Source organism: Trachurus japonicus, chromosome 16 (assembly GCF_045865225.1).
Source record: "Trachurus japonicus isolate A0001 chromosome 16, Traja_1.0".
Lineage (NCBI taxonomy): Eukaryota > Metazoa > Chordata > Actinopteri > Carangiformes > Carangidae > Trachurus > Trachurus japonicus.
Genome location: NC_140922.1, coordinates 9,384,988 through 9,404,023, shown reverse-complemented (window position 1 = coordinate 9,404,023; position 19,036 = coordinate 9,384,988). Strand labels below are relative to the sequence as shown.

General features: G+C 42.0%; 1 protein-coding gene across 3 annotated transcripts in view; it reads right to left on the bottom strand.

Annotated features, from left to right (window-relative positions):
• Nucleotides 1-3,544: 3,544 nt before the first annotated feature.
• The window catches only part of LOC146971697 (polycomb protein SCMH1), a 62,954-nt gene continuing 47,462 nt past the window's right edge, over nucleotides 3,545-19,036 (bottom strand). For 2 of the 3 annotated variants that reach the window (XM_085801117.1, XM_085801116.1), the window contains exons 3-17: nucleotides 17,520-17,591; nucleotides 17,161-17,238; nucleotides 16,812-16,882; nucleotides 16,455-16,689; nucleotides 15,859-15,947; nucleotides 15,341-15,587; nucleotides 11,252-11,496; nucleotides 10,663-10,854; nucleotides 9,941-10,067; nucleotides 9,371-9,571; nucleotides 8,906-9,076; nucleotides 8,246-8,368; nucleotides 6,093-6,224; nucleotides 4,637-4,770; nucleotides 3,545-4,446 (exon numbers count right to left, since the gene is read on the bottom strand). In XM_085801117.1, coding sequence (XP_085657243.1) covers nucleotides 4,327-4,446; nucleotides 4,637-4,770; nucleotides 6,093-6,224; nucleotides 8,246-8,368; nucleotides 8,906-9,076; nucleotides 9,371-9,571; nucleotides 9,941-10,067; nucleotides 10,663-10,854; nucleotides 11,252-11,496; nucleotides 15,341-15,587; nucleotides 15,859-15,947; nucleotides 16,455-16,689; nucleotides 16,812-16,882; nucleotides 17,161-17,238; nucleotides 17,520-17,544 — 2,190 coding nt within the window. In that variant the 5' untranslated portion in view covers nucleotides 17,545-17,591 and the 3' untranslated portion in view covers nucleotides 3,545-4,326. The remainder of the gene's footprint in view (nucleotides 4,447-4,636; nucleotides 4,771-6,092; nucleotides 6,225-8,245; nucleotides 8,369-8,905; nucleotides 9,077-9,370; nucleotides 9,572-9,940; nucleotides 10,068-10,662; nucleotides 10,855-11,251; nucleotides 11,497-15,340; nucleotides 15,588-15,858; nucleotides 15,948-16,454; nucleotides 16,690-16,811; nucleotides 16,883-17,160; nucleotides 17,239-17,519; nucleotides 17,592-19,036) is intronic. The other variant, XM_085801118.1, reaches the window with a different exon arrangement.

The following is a 19,036-nucleotide window of genomic DNA, read 5'->3' as shown; positions in this document are numbered from 1 at the left end:
CACACTTTCTTTCCTGGAGCTGCATAGTTTAGCTGTGTCTCGGTAATTGTTTTGTTTTCCATGTGAATCCTGCAGATGGGGCTTTTAAATGCAGCTATGTACCTTGTGCACGCAGAGGTAAGTGGCTGTATCTGGCATGTCGGGGCAGGTGACACACACGTTGCCTAGTGACTAGCAACTCCTCCTCTGACCCCCCCCCCCCAAATCTGAGGGTTGAACGGTTTTGCAAGCCTCTTTGAAGTAAAGGGGAGGGGGTGTAAATAATTTATTTCCCTGCACACAGCTGACACTTCTCCATCGAGGCAGCTCAAACACATCGAGGTGTCCCAACAATGTCTAAAGGTGGTAAATATTTAAGGCCTGTGTGATTTACACAGTTCCAACCAAACCGAGCAGGGATGCGTTTCGCAATAGTGGCAGAATGTAAACCCTGCTGCTGTCAGCACATACCAAGTAGAGATTTTAGATAACACCCCTTGTTAAAATGTTATTTAGTGTGCATTTTATTTGATAGTCTTTTAACTGCATGGATTAGCAGGTTTTTTTATCACTCAATTCAAACCAATTCAGCCATAGAAATAATCTTAAATTGCCTTTCAAACCACTTTATTATTTCACACTCTGATGTGTCAAAACCTGCCGAGCAGATTAAAAGGAAACACTAACATAACAAGGAGTTGACAGCAACACTTGTGCAATGTGATACAATCTAAATAAGCTGTGGAAATAATATTACGCTTTTAAAGCTCAAAATGTGCAATTTTTTTGACTCTGTGCCAGCATGGTGTTAAATCAACCACAGCGCTCCTGTTATTACAGCCTACTGTATAACATAATGTAGAGTCGAACCTGACAGCCTCAACAACGATTAGATTCAACATTATGACTAACTTTATTGGATTGTGCTGTATATGTTGTGGATACGTTTATTTTATTGTGCTCACCTCCTGCAGTTGCAATTTAATTTAACACGGTCTTCTTCAGTGTGAGCAGGAAAACAGTTCGGCTCAGTCGGTGAGAATTACAGGTTCATAGGTTAGAAAGGAGGGAAACAGTATTAGTGCAGGCAATGTTCTGTACACAGTGTCTTTGTGCGCAGGGCTTTAAGCCTGTGTGCTAATCTGGTGACAGTGGCAAGCACATGCTACCAAAGACAGAGTAACAGGCTATAGGCTGGGGGTGGAATTAATACAAGAGAGTACTTCTTGTCAGGCTTTACAAGTGTTATCCTGCTGCTGGAATATATAGTAAATGCATCGGAAAAAACACTGTGTTTTTGCCAAGGAAATCATATGGTTTTTGAGTGTTTATGTCAGTGAGTGATTTTCATCCACATATTTCTGTCTATCCATATGTTTATGTGTGATTCTTGCATGCACTCATAGTTAGATGCATTAGACAGACCCATTTCCCTCGCAGGAAAATCCTGACATTAGCTCGCCCACACCATCTGTAGCCATGGGCAGGACGGGGTGAGTGTGTTGGGGGTGAGGGCTGTCAAGACACAGTTCTTAGTGGATATTATCACCCGATCAGAAGCCACCAGTGGCGCACTTCTGTGGCCTCGTTTACAGAAAGTGATGAAGTCAAATTTGATTTAGAAGCATCTGAAGCTAGACGTGGCTGTTAGTGTCCTGTTCTATAAACATCATTTCCAAGAAAAGACAAAAACGTATGCTTTGAGCCCGGTTCCACTGGGATGTGATCCCATTTTCTTTTCTTTTTTTTCTTCCTCTCATTATGTAGTAAAACAAACTGGGTTTGCATTGAAAAACAAAATAACAAGCCTGAAACGGTGACAGATAGTCAAGCCGATCATTCTCAGAAGTAACTGACAGTTCATGCTGTGCTGCTTTTTGGGGCGTTTCTATTTTGCACATGCTAGAAAAAAAACATACCAGGGCTTTGAACAATCTGAAAACATCATCCAAAGATCAACATGACAGAGAAATTCAAGTATACTTTATTCGTAACCAAGGCCTTGGGGGTTCACAGGCACAACAGGACCCTCACCCTCACTGAAAGCCCAGAGGTATGCTGGGAATTCTGGGATCAGCTGGAGAGAAGGTGGTGGACGGAGCACTGTATTTTTTGCGAGTGTTTCTCTCTAGCTGTGCCCACACGTGTCTGCAGAGAGCAACATGCCATGCTGGTTCTGCAGACTGGCAAATTTTTATGCGATACAAAACACCTGAGGCACATACTGTGAAGCAGTTTTTTTTCTCACAGTTTTGACTGATCTGCAAGCCCACAAGACTTCCTCTCATACATACTGAAACTGTCTCACTGCTTTATACGGTATATGACTGTTGGGGCAAACACAGTGGATGACTCAGGAGCTCTGAACAGCATTGTTGGTAAATATGGAGGACAGGATTTCCCCCAAAGTGCCTAATGCCACTGAACGGTATGTCATAATAATAATAATATTAATCTATCCTGCTTGTAAGCTTTCAAAGGAGCCCACCAGTTGGATTTTCACCATAATACTTGAAGACCTCTGCCTGGAGATTTCTCAGCAAAAACAAGAGTAGCACATGATAAAAATCACACTGCAGTGTTAAACCCCCCCTCCCCACCCCCCACCCGAACCTTCACAAACACAATATGTGGCACGAGGAGCTGTTATTTCTATAAATAGCACTGGTTTCATGCACAACACTTTGGCTACTATTACACATCAACAAGCATAGGCTTCAGCCATGAGCTCTGAGCGTGTCACATGTGCCTGAGCACAACACGCAAACACAGCACAGATTGTGTGTATGTGTCATATGCTCACACACAGAAACACACATCGGCATTCAGACTCATCCATGTCAGTTAGAATCAGTGGGTTTGGTCACTGTTTTCAGCCCTACGTGTTGTGTTTTCCTGTTTTCACTGGGAGGATGTGGTTAGATTTTTCTCTCTTAGGCTGAGTCCCTTCAGCAGACACAAGTAATTTTGACGCCCACAAGCCTAATAGCCCACTCATGTACTGACAGAAACAATGACAGCAATATTTACCAGAAACAACGTGAACAATAGATGCACATAAGCATAAAGGGAGGGGTCTTTAAGTAGTGGAGAATAAATGAGACAGCAACACAGCACAGGAGAATAAACTGACAGTGAAGCAACAAAACAACAACTGCGATAAATCAGCATTATGTGGTATAAAAATATCACCAACATTATCACGCAGAGTCTACCAGATGGAGATATGGCCACCTATGGCAGTGCATGTCAGTGAGTCCCAAGGAGAAACAGCAAGGAGACATGTCTGCAGAAAGGTAAACAGTGCTATGCTGCCCCCTGTTGGTCAACTACTGCAAGTGGAAAAGCCTTCCCAAAAATTGCACTTTTTCAAAATAAAAGAAACAGAAAATGAATAAATAATGATGTTTAAATTAAAAGATAATATTTACAATTTTAAATTAATAAGTGCAAAGGAGTGCAAGGGGAGAATTGAACAATCTGTGTAGAAACGGTAAGAGCGTAAACAGGATGTAGTCACAAATTGTGGTTTGTTGCAGATGTAGTAGAGGAGAACTAAGCCAACTTTTGAATTATATATTTATTGAACAATGTTAAGTATGATAGGGCTCTCCATGTAGGAACTCTAATAATATAGTATAAAAAATTAAAAAAGTACAAATAACAAAGACAAGACAAGGCATTGTAAACAACATCCAGAGTAAGACAAAAGAAACAGATTTCCTCATGGCAGTATTTTCAGAATAAATTTTTTTTTCCTTTCATAAAACACGTTTTTTTTTCTCCCCATAATTAATATTTTTGAAATTGCAAAATTGTGCCTCAAACAGAGACATTAATCAGAAGCACTCCCAACCATTGGGATCAATGTAGTGATTTCTTTTCTTCCTTTAGGGTTTTCTTTCTTTGAACATGTCCAACACAAACCATTTAAAAAGGCAAAAATACCATAAAAGTCCATATATTCATGAAGTACAAAATATGAAATGTTCAGAATAAATGTAACATAATAAAAGCAGGCCAAAAAATGCCTTTTACAGTTGAAATGGCCACATATGACTCTTCAAGTTATACTGAAATGCAGAACAGATGACAGACAAGTGGGTGATCCTACGTATCCCATGCTGCCTTAGGGCTGGATTGTGCTACACAAAATAGACATTCCTCATTGGATGAGGTCAGGACAGGGGTATGTAATACCAGATATGGTGGTCTGATGGAGGCTGCTACATGTAAATGGTCAGTATATGTCCAATATGCAGTGCATTATATACTGATCCCAGAACAGGGAGGTGGGGGCTGGAGTTGTAGTCCTGTGGAAAGCTGCTGCTTGGTCAGCTGACCTCCTCAAGGCCGTTTGAGCTTGTCGATATGGAAGGTGAGTTTGAGGGCGGGACCAAGCTTCAAGCCCATGTATTTCATCATCATGTCACTACGCAGTAATAGGAGTGCTTTGCCATCAATCTCCTGTAGAAGAGGGAGGTAGTGAAACAAATATTTTGTTGTTAAGCACAGGGCAAGTCAAACCAAGTTCAAGTAGGAAAGGTATGAAACAAAAGTTGATGTGATCTAATAAAAAAAAAAAAATCAATCTGAAATGTTGAGGTTTATAACACATTTCTGCTAAACATCTTCATCATTATGAGTGAATACATACGTGTTTTCTGAAAAGGTCAGCATGTGGAGCCAGCACTGGATCGATATCTCTGATATACTGCATGACGTCTTCCACTGTCCACAGGTTGGGGTCCTGACCACTGGGCCGCGGGCTCTCCCGGAAACTGCCTGAGCCTGAGGAGGCAGATTCATCCATCGGTTATGTTGTCTGCCTAACACTTCTACACACGGATCCACTAACTAACTGCCCGAGCACCAACACATTTCCACTTCCTCTATATAATTCCAAAAAATAAAAAAATAAAGAACCCCCAAGTCTTATTTCTACAGTAATATCTTTTAGAGGCTTCCAAGTGTGCAAGCTAATCATTAGCCAGTCAAATAAACTGGACAATTTGTTTATGAGACCTACTGAGCTGTGAAACCTGCTTTATCTAATGCTAATGCTCAAATTATACTTCTTCTATCAGCACTTTTGTGAAACCCTCCGTGATATACCTCCTCATCTCTGCCCATGTTTGACAATTCCTCCGCATTCTCAGTCTGTACACACTGACAAACATGTGAGCACTCCAATGATACCAAAGGTAGTAAAACAGGACTATCCACTGTTAATTTACCCACTCTAAGTAACTTCAACAACAAGGGAGATTTCAATCTGTAAACATTGCAGAGCTATAACATTTCTAGCAAACGGCACTTTTTAAAAAAGCCGTCTATAAATCTGTAAATACAGTATCAGCCTTAAAAACTGTATTGGATAAATCCTACTTACTTAGAGTTCATTCACTGTGATTCTTCTGACTCCAAGGTGTTACGTTGCATTTAGACAACGGCTTAGCATGAATACGCAAACTAACGCAGCTCCTAATCTTTGGCGTCATAGCTTGGTTGTCCATGCAGAAAACTCCAGAAAACCAACAGCGCCATCATCCAGTAAACTGCTACCATTGTCCACGCAAAAATGGGTAAGCACACATTTAAATGACAGATAAAATAATACTCAACATGATGATGTAAAATCAAGTGTCTTATTATTATAAAACAACAGATCAGGGTCACCCCTTTAGGAGTAGTGGACAGCTGGAGTGGTCAACTCTTGCACAGATACATGCACTAGGTTCGTTTTACCTGCTCTATGCACATATTTTCTGTGCAAACTAACAGTGGCAAAAAAGTGAATTTCAATTTTTTTCAGACTTTCCGATAAGGCGATACTTAAAAATTGAAATGGAAACACTTATTTCACATTCAAATTGTGGCGCATGCTGTATCATGCCCCAGGGAGCCAGTTAAACTGAGAGGCAGACTGCTGTAAATCTGTTGTCACATTTAATTGGAATGATATCATGTGAGAAAAAAAACAGCTTTATTCCCATAAAACTTCTCAGTAGAGACAGACCACTAACAGTTATGCTTTGTCAACGTCTCTACAGGAAGAAAAAAAGCAAGAAAGAAAATCCAGTGCTAGTGATAGTAGCAGTGTCTCTTCCCACCTGTAAAGTTGTTGTGATGCAGCAGCTTGGAGGGAGACCTCAGTCCGGGTGTCAGTCCCGTAGAGTTTGGAGAGAGAGGGCTCTTCTTTAAGTGCTCTGATGCAGCAACATTGTTCTCCATGAAGGACTCGCCTGGGAAATATAAATCAACACACCTGTACTTTAACAATCCCAAATACCACAGGAGAATACAAGCCAAAAAATACAGAATGTAATTTATTTTATTTTTTAAAACTTTTTCTTATGTCATATTTCACAGTAAAATGTCAGTAACCCTCAGAAAAAAACCCAGCAGCGATAGGAATGTGTTCTGGCCGTTTAAGAAAGAGGAAGGCCCCCTTAAAAGAGGGACGTTGCCCTTTAACATAAATCTCTTCAAATATTCCATTAACATAATTAAAATCAAAGGAAATTGAAAGATGATTAAATGATTAACCTCCTGCCCCAGAATGTAATACCACTTGCTCTTGAGCCAAGAGCTTCTCCTGTTTTACTAGCACCTTTTATATGCTTATATAAAGGCTTTACTGGACAACTCAGAGCAGTTGATTAACAGAATAAAATGCCTCATATAAAATGTGGTGCAGCATTAGAGCTGAGAGCCACTGATTATAATAAATAAATATTATATGCACGAGTGTAAGATTGGTTAATCAGTGAATTCCTTTAAGTACTATATGTCTAATTCATATTTTACAAGCCAGGAGCAGCATACTTCTCATATTCAACGATCCAGCAGAGCATGAAGTCGGTACGGCAAAATTTAGACTATATTTCAGCATAAATGTGGGAATGCAAAGCAGCTGGCATATTATCTTCCAACGTTTAGTAAAAATAAATTATAACTGTTAATGCTGGAATGAAAACCAATCATCAAAAGAGATGGAAAGTAAACTAACTGCAAACATTGGCTCCATTCACACCTGGTATTAACACAGGTAAGTGGTCAGCTCTACATACAGATGTGAACATATCTATTTGAGATCTAATTACACTGACCACATTTGCAGGTGATGCAATGTGAGTGCAAATGCCTCCTGGGCCACACTGACGACTTCCTACCTTACCGACATCCTCTGCCAGTTGAATTCCTGTCACAATTTTATTATGACCCAAAAATATTTTGGTAATTTTAAATGGATAAAACATTATTTCACTTTATTACATGGCTCTGTTAAATGCTGTATTCTGATTGGTCAATCACTGTATTCTAAGGTCTTATTTCTGTGTAACAGACCATTGCAAGGGATGCCGCTCTGATCGGCCCTGACAACTGTTACCTTTCCATTAGGCTAAAAAAGAGAGGAGTTATTGAAACCCTTCATTCATGACTAATGGCCTAAAATTCCCTGGACAATTTCCTGCCAATTGAGGCAATAGTAGCAGATCGCTCGTGTAAAGCGGTGTGATAATTATGACGATTTCTAATCATAAAAATTTTGTCCATCTTTTGTCAAATCCGGGGCCACAGCTTTAGAAAAACACAGACATTACTTTTAACAACACTACAGAAGTCCCATTCTTCCTGTCTCATTTCACTACAAACGGCATAGTCCAGTTTAATGTGAATTATAGATAAAAGTTTTCATCGGCTCGGCTCGCCGCTGATCAGCTGTTGCTATGGCGCAGGTTGAGGTTTGTTCAACCGCAGTGGGCAGCTGGTTTCAGAGGTAATTCATAAATGATAAGATCGCATTTTAAACCTCTTCAGGATGGATGGGTTTATTTCTCCATAACAACCTGCTCACTCTACATTACCCTATTATATTCAACCTGCACAGTGCATTGATTTGTTCAACTCCTCCGTGCCCTACTTGCTCACTCACACTCTTCTCTCTCGTGTAATGGGCACATGGACAAGGGAACAGTGGAATTGGCTAAAAATAGACATCTGTTTATTTGAATATAGAGCAGCGAAGTAAGATCCAATCACATGTGATCATTTGTGGTGCATGTGAAGATTTCATTGAAGATAAAGCCAAGTGTGAGATGTATGTACAGCTGACCGATCGTGTCGAGTATGCATTTTAACGTCTGAACAGGGCCATTGTTCTCTGTCCAGACATGACTGTCACGTGACTACCACCACTGCCATAGTGTCAGAGGTCCATGGTAGACTTGATCAAATGATCTAGATTTAAAAGGCGGAATACCTTCAGTGGAGTGCCGGGGAATTTTGGCCAGTTTCTGGGGAAGGGGACTGTTGTAGTTCTGGAGGAACCTCTTGGTGCCTCGGCCTGGGCCCGTCGCCAGGCTGTCACCAAAACTTCTCCTCTCTAAAAGAAGCATGTATGAGGGAAAGCCCAGATTAGTTAACCAGACTGTATATAATCTGGTTAAACGCATGTGGAACCCTAACAAGACATTGCATGCTTGAGAGGGATACAGACATTTGTGTATTTTGAGTAGAAGAAATGCAGAACATGTCAAATATGTAAATTATCATTAAGCAGAGACTTTGGTTTTTGTCTGCATTTCACGTCTAATCCATCTTCCCAAGAGATCTAAATTCTTTGCACTTCATTTCCCTGATTACAAGTTATTTTCCTTTTGTGCAGCTGTGTAAAAGACTCCTCACAGATACTCAGGAACGTGCTGCGCCTCCCTGTCGTGGTTGAAAGATTTGTTTCTTAGAGCCCTGCTGCTGACATCTCTAAATGAGTAAAGCAGACAGATTTTCTTCTTTTGTAGGAATCTTTTTTAAAATCTCCTAAAATGAACTTCATCCAAAACAATTACACCATTAAAGTGTCACAAGAGGACGTGTTCAGTATAGTAGTTCAGTTATAAAGATGTGAAGGCGCAGCACTGACCTGTAGTGTACGTGTGACTGTTGTAGTGCAGGCCTCCTCTGGCCACAGGCTGGCTGCCGAACAGAGGATCGCAGTGGAGGTTGTGGCAAAGTTTTTCAAGGAAGCGGAGAACATAGGTGACGCTGCTGACTGTAGGCAGGGTCAGAGTGTGCTGCTGCTGGTCAAAGTAGGCTGAACAGGACGAATGGACACATGTTAGTAAATCATATGCTGTTCAATGACACATTCACTACAAACAGCAACATTTGTTCACAGATGTGAGGGTGAGTGTCCAAAAGTTTTCTGGAACTCAGCAAGACAAAATCCTATTTTTTTTTGCTTCTTTTTTTTTTCTTAAATACTTTCATTGGTTCCTTGAAAAAAACACTATCTTTTTTCTTCTAATTGAATATAATTAAACATGCTGTTTCATGAGGACTTTTCACAGAAGGACAGGGACTGACATTGAGCGTCTGTAACTCCTACCTGAGATAATTTCGCCACCTTGGCCCGATTTGAGGCAGGAGAAGACGGTGGCCTGGTTGTGTGCACAGTCCACACAGGCCTGGACACACTGCTGAAGCACAGAAGAAGCCCGGCCTGGCCCAAAGTGGTCCGGGAGCTGCTGGATACGCCGTTGGTCCAAATGGGGTCCCACTTTGCCGTACTTGTTAAGGTAGACACAAACTGCAGAACACAAAAAGATTGAATCCATTCATTCACCACTTTGCTGACTGTAAACTTTGTTTCTAAGTGTTAACCATAGGGCCAGAAACTCTTTATCACTCACAACACTTGGCAGGTTTCTCTGCTTCACAGAGACTCTGGTAGGTAGGACAGACAGGTACTGTATACCACCAGTGTCAAGTGAAACCAAGCTACTGCACATCTCTATGATCTGAATCTGTCAGAGTCTGTTGACCAGACAGCACAGAGCCGGTGACAGTGTGTGGCAGCATGAGTCACGAGCCAAAACATGCGCTGGATATCCCAGGCAGAGGAAAAAGCCCATCAATAATAATAGGCAGCATGTCCAGGTCTGTGACTGTGATATACCTGTGGGAGCCTGTAGTGCAGAGTTGGGGATGGTGGCGTTGTCCAGAGGCACAGTGCTGGTGTCAGGCTCTGGGGTGCTGCTGGTGGGCGACGTGGGGACAGGATTGGGTACCACGCGTGGTTTTCTCTGGATACAAACACACACATGCAGATGTTTTACAGCTTCTTCGTGTTAATGATCATCGAGGCATTCGACAGGAACGGCTCATGATCGATGATGAGACTCTTTCTGTTGCCGTTGTGTGAATGTAACAAGTCGCAACACTGGAAAATCAAAACAAAGATCAAATGGAAATTTCATAACTCTGCCAACTATTTCCATTAATCCCTCCTCGGTACATTATCGGGGCGTGATGAGTGCAACTACCTGCTTTGCCAGCACACAAACTGCGTGCTGCCAACAACTGCTGTGTGCAACCACTGTGTTTTTCCTCACTTTATTTGAAATGGAAACCGGCTCAATCTGCCTTATTTGGAAAGCACTAACAAACAGGATGGGATTCATTTATACATTTTTAAACAGGACACAACAAACATGTTGAAAGATGGATCTTTTTCTATTTTGCATAGCATTTACAAACATATTTTCTTGAGAAATGACATTTAAACAAAAGAGTGGAAGGGTATTTTCAAAAAGTATATCCAGTTGATTACTGCACAATGTTATTTAATAATACTCAGTGAAGTATATGTGTGTGTGTATGTATGTGAGGGGCATGTACCTTGCTGCCAGGCTTGGGCCCTCTTTTCTTTGGGATCTTGATAGGTTCTGCCTGACTCTGGGCCTGCTGAAGAGCTATCCTCTGTGCCCAGTTGGCGGGCAGTCTGCCCCTGGTGCGCCCCGGGCCTGTGACCGGCCGTCCTGGGCCAGCCATGGCATCCTCCAGCCAGCCGGCCCTCTTTGCCCAGCCCAGCTGCAAACAAAGAGCGGAGGAGACATCGAGTCAAGAGGGGAAGACTTCTCCTGCTGTGACACTTTTGAGATGTTTTTCCTCTCAGATTTCTGCCACCGCAGAATCAAGGATGTGAATGGTGTTTTTTATCTGTGGTGCTCACAGCATGAAAAAGTCAAACCAACGTTTCCTTCCAGAAACGATGACCCAGTTACTGTAGATAACCCTCAAGCCTCAAGCATTTGTCCCCAAAGAGCCTAAGATTTTCCTAAGATGGAAACATGTCAGACAATTATCTTATAATCTTGGAAAATAAAACCAGAACTATCTGAATTGCATTCATCATCACATGTTTTGGAATTAGGGCCAAACGGCTCAATCTGTGCCTTATGGTATCTATAAACCACATTGTGCCTACCTTGCTGCCGGGCTTTGGCCCTCGTTTTTTGGGAATCTTGATGGGCCCCAGGTCTTTGCCTGGCTGGATGCTCTGTGGCCCCAACGCTGAGGCCTTCTGACCCCAGGGGCCCGTGACCTTGGTTTTTCTTCTGCCTGGCTTCCGTCCTCTCTGACCTGGAGGTCTGCCCACCGTTGGGGTGGGGTGCATGGCTGGGCTCTCCACGCTCCCGTCCGTCAGTGCCCCGAGGCTCTTAGGCAACACTACTGTGTGGATAAAGTTGGACAAGAAAAGGGGGATTTGAGTCAAAAAGCTGTGGCACAACAGCGAAAAAGAACAAATTAAGAGTTAAAGCTCCAGGATTCCCATGTAATCACAGCGGGTAAAATGAAATGTAATCACAGAGTAGTTATTTTCTCATTAATTGCATTAGAGAGAAGGAATGAGGGCGAGAGGTTACACATAGAGGAGCACACTGCAATTCTCTCCCTAAGACGGCTCTTTCTGTGTTAACCTCTCAGTGAACTCAAAGCTGGATTTTTTTCTGTCTATAAATTGGGTCACAGGAATCAGACTGTGATGGTACACTGTTCTTGCAATAAGACATCAATAACCTGCTAATGCTAACCATGCTACCATAGACAAAATGAAATTAACTTCCAAGCTGTGGAGTCTGAGCAAATCAACCCCAACCACATGCAAGGTCAGACAGCACTAAAAGTAAGCAGGAATATAGTATATTATTATGGTGGGCACAGTATGTCACTTTAGCTTTATTGCCTAATGAGACACAGAGAGGCTGTAACTGAATGAACTGTGGCCAATAACACAGACGGAGCAGAAGTAAAACAAGGACAGAAAGAGTCTAAGGATAAAAATGAGTCATTTTGGATGAGGGTAATCAAAGATGGTTTTCTTTCAGCCTTTTCTCAAGCCCCTTAAGGCTAGAATAAAGTAAGGAGAAACGTATGAACACCTTGAAAGCCATGGGAATAAGTCCTAATAAAGAAGGAAGCTGCAGACAGCTGTGAGACAGTCTTAAAATTTATCTCTTAAACTCCCACACATGAACACAAACCCTTCCTGTCTTAGTGGAAAGAATTTTCAGAAATCACATGTAACTCATGCTGAAAAGCACATGCTACACACATCAAGAGAGGGCCTACATCAAATACACAAATATAAAACACACTTATATATAGTATATATAAGATACCACAGCTGGCAAAACTTCAAGAATGTATACATGCAAAAACAACGGACCAGATCCACAGTATAGTAAGGCTTCCTGGCTTCACATGCACCTGCAAGCCTGCACAAACACACACATACACACACACACACACACACACACACACACACACACACACACACACACTAACGTATACAAACTAAAACGCACTGGTATTCATCCTGGATCAGCCCATGACAGATTTACGAGAGGAGCGACCACATTCATTAACACTGGTCTTGGCCCGTGGGGTTGTATTTATTAAACACACTTTCACACGGGCACACCAATCAATGCAAAGCTCAGTCTGCAGGCTACTGCTACTTTTCATAGGGGAGCCGCTGTAAAGCTTAAGAAGAAAAAAAAAAAAGCCCCAACAACAACAAGATATCTGATTGATCCTCTCCAGATCGGACAATTCCTAGATAATATGTTTAAAAGGTTTACAGAGCTGGAGGTTAGATGTTCATTGATCAAGTGGCAGTGCTTGTAAATACAGTCAGCGCGTAACAAGCCAACCCTTGTTTTTTCCCTCTCCTCTGAGTGCACTGAGTTCATTGAGTTCACAAAGCCACCGCTGCCAGCCTCATATTACAGCAAGATATCTTCTCAAGTGCTTTGAATCTATCGCCCCGACTGAATTCTGGTCATTTCATTCATCTTTTACTCACCTCTCTCTGGCTCAAAGCAAAAGTCCAAAGTGTGCGGTTGTCTGCACAGCTGTCCTCAGATTCACCCTCTCCTCCTGCCCTGCTCTCCTCTCCCACTCTTCATCTGTGTTGCTCCTCCTTTCTTGTTTTTTTTCCCTCCCTTCTCTCCTTCTCTCCTCCCACCATCTGTTGACAATGTAAACACTCTACCTTTCGCAGCATATGTCTGTCTTTTCTCTTCGTTTCTGTCCTCTCTCTTAACTTATTTCTCTCCAGTGTGTCCAGGCAGTCCCTGTTAGCCAGGGTGCCAGCGAGAGGCCTACGGAGGGGGCACCAAAGGCTCATTTCAACCACGTCATGCCCCGACTCTGCCAACTGGGCGAGTTCCAGGCCTTCATAAAACACTAGCAGGCTACAAAGACATGTCCTGCCTCCCAGTTTTCCTCCTTCCTTTTCCACTCCCCCAGACTGTGGATGAGTACAGCTGACCTCGTGGCTGATAACCCTCGTATCCACTTCCTTTTATGTTTCTTGTGTAACAGTTTGCGTAGTCAAACTTCCAGCTCTGGGCCTGGCTCTAGAAAACTCACCATTAAAACAACTTTTGAAATGTTCCTTTTCAGTTTTAATCTGACAACAAAAAAGCTTCCTTATTTATTGGATGGAAAAAACAAATAAACTCTGTATCATGTAGTGGCATTAACTGTCAGATTCTGTCACACAAAAGCGAGCGAAACCAGATTTGTCGACTGTAGAGCCGAAGTCACACGGTTCAAAAGAACATGATCGCTGCACAGACATTCCCATCAGGAATTAAAAATAGCAACCCGATGCTGATGACTTAATCAACTGTTCAATGTGATGCCTTCAGGCAGATGATGCATACACACTGTTCCACACTGTCAACCAGCCAATTGCACAGATACCAATGAATGTAATAGTAGTAGTAAATATTCCTGTAGAATGTGTTGATGAAATTTTGCTCCTTTTTGTGGCAACCGGTTGTTTTTCCGCAACAAGTCTTGCATTTAAAAGCAAATTGGATAAAAATAAAACACTTCTACCACTGAGTGCCATTCAAAAGTATGCTTTCTTTTACCACAAAAATGCTCTGCATCCTGACAGAGAGTATCAATCAACTTGTCATGCAATGACTCTGCTGTACAAATGAGTCTTGGATTCCAGCAGCACAGATGTATCATCTCCAGTTTTCTGTTTCTTATCATTCATATTCTTATTAAAAAGAGTTATGATAAATAAATGGGGGAAAAACTGAGTGCCTTATCAGTGTTGTATCTGTCTTCCTCTTTCTAACATACAGGAAACACCTTTCAGGTCCAGCCCAACAGTTACCAATATCCATTCTGTGGCTACAACACTGCAGGAGCTTGTAGAGTGTGTTTGTACCACAGCTCATAGCACATTATGGTTCATCAGTGTGGATGCTCACATCCTTATCATTATCCTTCTTGGTGTAGACAGTCATTAAGTTGTGTATTTGTGTTTACTGTAGGAGGGCAGAAACCCATTTTACGATGTAAGATACTGTAAACAATGTGTGAATAGTGTTAGTAATAAACCTTGTTATAGAGGTCCTGCACACAGGTGTCCTCAGTCAAACTCACTGCATGCAGCACTGTTCAGGTAAAAGCTGGTTGACTCTTTATGGGATAAGTTTCATAAAGAAAAAAAATCAACATGATGGTGTAATTCCAGCAACACTGCAACTGCAGTAACTTGTCAACAGTTTTCATTTCAAACCTTTCCCACAATAGAAATATTCCCAGTGAAACCTGCTGTGATGGAAGATCGGCCAAAGTTACAGAGACATTGTTTTGGAAAGAGATGTGGTTTAATTTCCTTTTTTCAATGCAGTGACCATCGTAAAATAATTTAGATCTATTATAGAGCAGTAGACAGAACCTGAGAGACCAATCTCACCATACCATCAAATACTAAAGCAGAACAAGTTCATACAATGTGTTTGTGTCTGCCGATGTTGGAACCCAATGTGTTTCATCTGTTGTGACTTGCCACGATCCAAGATAAGTGAAAAGCCGAGTCATTATAAAGAAGGTGAGGCGTAATGACGTCTGACTGTTTTGTAAAAGAAGTTACAGCCTTGGCTCCTTTCTCATCTCCTCTCAACTGACCATGTGAGCGAAGGTATAAACACAAACGGTCAGACGCTTGTACCTAAAGCCGCCCACCTACCGCTGAGGATCGTACCTTTGGTGCCAGGTGGCTGAAGGTTGTCTCCGGTGAGGGAACACCAGCCAACAGGAAAGATGTCACGCGAGTCGTAGCGGCAGTAGTAGTCAAAGGCTCCCCGCCAGCCATCAAAGGTGACCAGCACCTCGACACCACGCAGTGCGCCAACTGTGGCCGGACAGATAAAGTGGGGATTCTTCCGGTCCACCGCCTCTAGCTTCATGCCCACCTGGAAGGAGTTCTGCTCCGGAGCGGGAGGCTCCTGCTGGGGAACATGGAGAGAAAGATAAGGGTCAAGTATGGAGGTTGGCCCGTGGCCTTTATTTGTACCGAGGATGAACAGAATAATCAACCAAATGTTGGTGTTTCTCCCGTTTAAGGAACCTGGTTGAAGCAAGCTTTGTCATGGGTGATTTTCTCAATCTAAAAGACATGACTGTGAACTCTAGCAAATCCAAATAAGAATACTACAAAATAAAATGAAACAGGACAGCAACTACAAAGCGTGTTGACGCTTTTGAGCCTTGTACAGGTACCTTGTGAAAAATTCGCGAAGGTGCCATCTCAGCTCCGTTTAGTGTTTTCAGAAGGAACATGGGCCAGGATGATGCATTGAGACGGAAACCTGAGGATGACGACAACCATAATGAGTAAAGCAGGTGTAGAGAGCCAAGGCTGCAAACAGTCATTTGATTTTTTTTTTTCTCTAAGACACATAAAAATATTTTGGTTATAAATCGAACATCTTTTGTGCTTTGGAATGCAGATTGGATAAAATAGAGCATTTCTGACACCACGGCTCTGTGACATTATGATTTACCTCTACTTTCTGAACATTTCCTAAACAATTGATCAAGAAGATAATCAGCAGAACTGTTTGTTTGCAGCACCACAGCCTAAATCAACTCTTGTGCCTTTTTTCACATGGATATCTGACAAAGGAATGTCCTGAGTAGGTGGCTTCATCAGCTGTGTCAGACAGTTAACACAACACACTGGCAATCTGAGCTGTCAGTCACTGACATCTAGTGGACAAAATAGTCAAACCCCCCAAAAATTAAAAGAAAGAAAAATATACTGTGAAATCAATTGATTTTTTTCATGATGTGTGTGTATGTGTGTGTGTCCTCACCGAGCGGTGGCTGCAGCATGCCTCCATTCTTCTCACAGTTGCCAATAGGCTGGATCTCTGAGGAGTCCACCAAGCGCCAGAAGTCGTTCTTGTTGTCAGATCCGTCTAAGCGCAGCCGCAGCCGCGAGCCCGTCAGGCCCACTACCGTGGCGATGCAGGTGGACGTGGTGTTTCGTGGGTCCTGGGCCTCCAGCTTCATCCCGGCTTTGAACTCATTAACTGGAGGTGTGAGGCTCTGAGTGATGACAGACAAACGTTAACTGGAGAGTGGTAACCCTACCTAACCCTAAAGTGGCTGGAAAAGACGTATCTACAAACAGGTTTAACATTTAAGAGTGGACTGATCAATGTGCCCACCTGTCTGAAGCATGACGCAGGTGCAGCGGCTGCACCCGTCTCTTTCAGGTATTTCTCCCAACTGAAGTGCCCTGTAGAACAGAAGAACAAGAATATTTAGAAATTGCCGATATTAATCATATTACCATGCAGTTCTCAAAATCTTTAGTTGAATTATACATCAGCTTTACTGCAGTGTTTTGTGAGTCCACACACTGAAAACAACAAATAGAAACATAAGGCTTGAAATCCATCATCAACATCTGTAGTAAACATCATCCTGATGATTAATGAAGCAACGCTGAGGCAACAGTTGGGCAAAGTCTGCCAACATTACTTCATATATCAATGGCTGCAGCACGTTATTTACCTTGGTACTGTGAGGGCACCCGGGAGGGCCGTCCACTCCGGGCGTGCTTGATCCTTCTGGCATCTTTCCACTCTATAGCTGGAGGAGCCAAGAAAGACAGAGTAAGCTCTCAACCATGAGTGATTTTCCCATCAGTCAATACCTTGCAATACCTGCCCGACCCATTGTAGAGGATTACAGGACTATTACAAGCTAATGCACGAATCTGCCCACGCAAAGACAACAAGGGGACTGTTTGAAACAAAATCAAAGAAAAATGTGTCAAACTTCTGAGTTTGCCTGCAAGTTACTGTGCATGTTAATTTGTTACAAATATTTGGTGGAAGGGGGATACTAAGAGTAGCGTAAGAATGTCTTACCTTTCTGTGGTACAGGTTTCCTCATGCTCCAACAATACTGACCAAGCTCGCGATGCAACAGTGGCCTCCACTCTAAAGACAAGGAGAGGTAAAAGCATGAAATTAACATGAGTGTAGGGAATTTGGTCACTCTTATTGTTGGCTTCAATCACGTCTATAATAGCTGTACTAACAGTGTATGCAGAATAGATAGCTCTTTATCACATTATTTCAAAATTTGGTCATGAACAAAACACACCACCACAAACAGTATTTCACCTTGAAGATTAGAGAAATCACACAGCATCTAAATGACTTGAATCTGATGCAATAGTGCCGCCATAATAAACAAGGTCATGTAAACCAAATTAAGACTTATCAAGGACAAGGTCAAAGCTTGATGATGCCAAACAGCCCAACAGTTCTCTAGCGGTCACGCCAAAGTTTCTGAAGATACCAAATATGTGAGGCTAAACTCTCTCAAAATAATTTCTCTTGGGTTGAATATCCATCCTGTATTAATATTGAATAGTTGAAATAAAAAGCTAGGACAATAACCTGATAAAATAACCCTAACCTACATGATAACATCAGGCATTGTGAATTTCACAAGCTATTTAAGAAAATACAAATACATTAAGGGGTTAACTAAAAGGGTAATAAAGGGTGTTATAGCTTTTATTAAGTCAAAACATTGATCATAACGATAAAAATTCAGGGCTATCAGACCCCATGGTTAGGATACCACTGTGTTTTAAGGGGGAAACCAGAGTGCTGTCACTGTTATCTATTGCAGCTCACTGTCTCTCTGACCTCATGGCAGGCAGGGGGTTGTCATGGAAGGCAGACAGGAGCAAGTTCAACAAAGAGGCCCAGGATCATACCAACAGTGTAATACATATGGATCGCATTAACTTTTTCACGCTACAAAGATTCATTGTAAGATCAAAATAATTGCTGTACTAACACTAGGTGTAGACAGCATAGAAATTGATAGAAACAAAGAGGATAAAATACTAAAAACATTCAGCAGTAATTGAAACTACAAAAGCTTTCAAAAATAAAAATAAAACACAACCAAGAATGATGTCATATTCATCTCAAAATACTATTAATGCAACTACACAAAACTTTAATTATACATTTCCATGGAACAGTCCCATTGGCAGTGAAACGTATGACCTCTTGATTAATGTAAACTAATGTGTAAAGATGGCTCTGGGGAGTGTTTACAAACTTTCTCATTGTCAATTAGTGAAGAAGGGTTCAGAGACAGGAGGCATGTTTTGAGTCCAGGTGACCCCTGTAACCCAGACCTGGGCTCAGCAGCATTACCGACCAGACACAACACACAGGTCAACAGGTCAGAGTCACATAAACAAGAGCTTCAAGTGGCTGTTTATCCACTCAGTCCCACAGTGGCCAAATGACATCAACACCATACGGTTTGTGATGCAGAACTACGAGGCATTGAGGGAAAATACAGAAAAGGCTTTTATAAACGTTCACAATATATTACATTAAGAATTGCATGATAT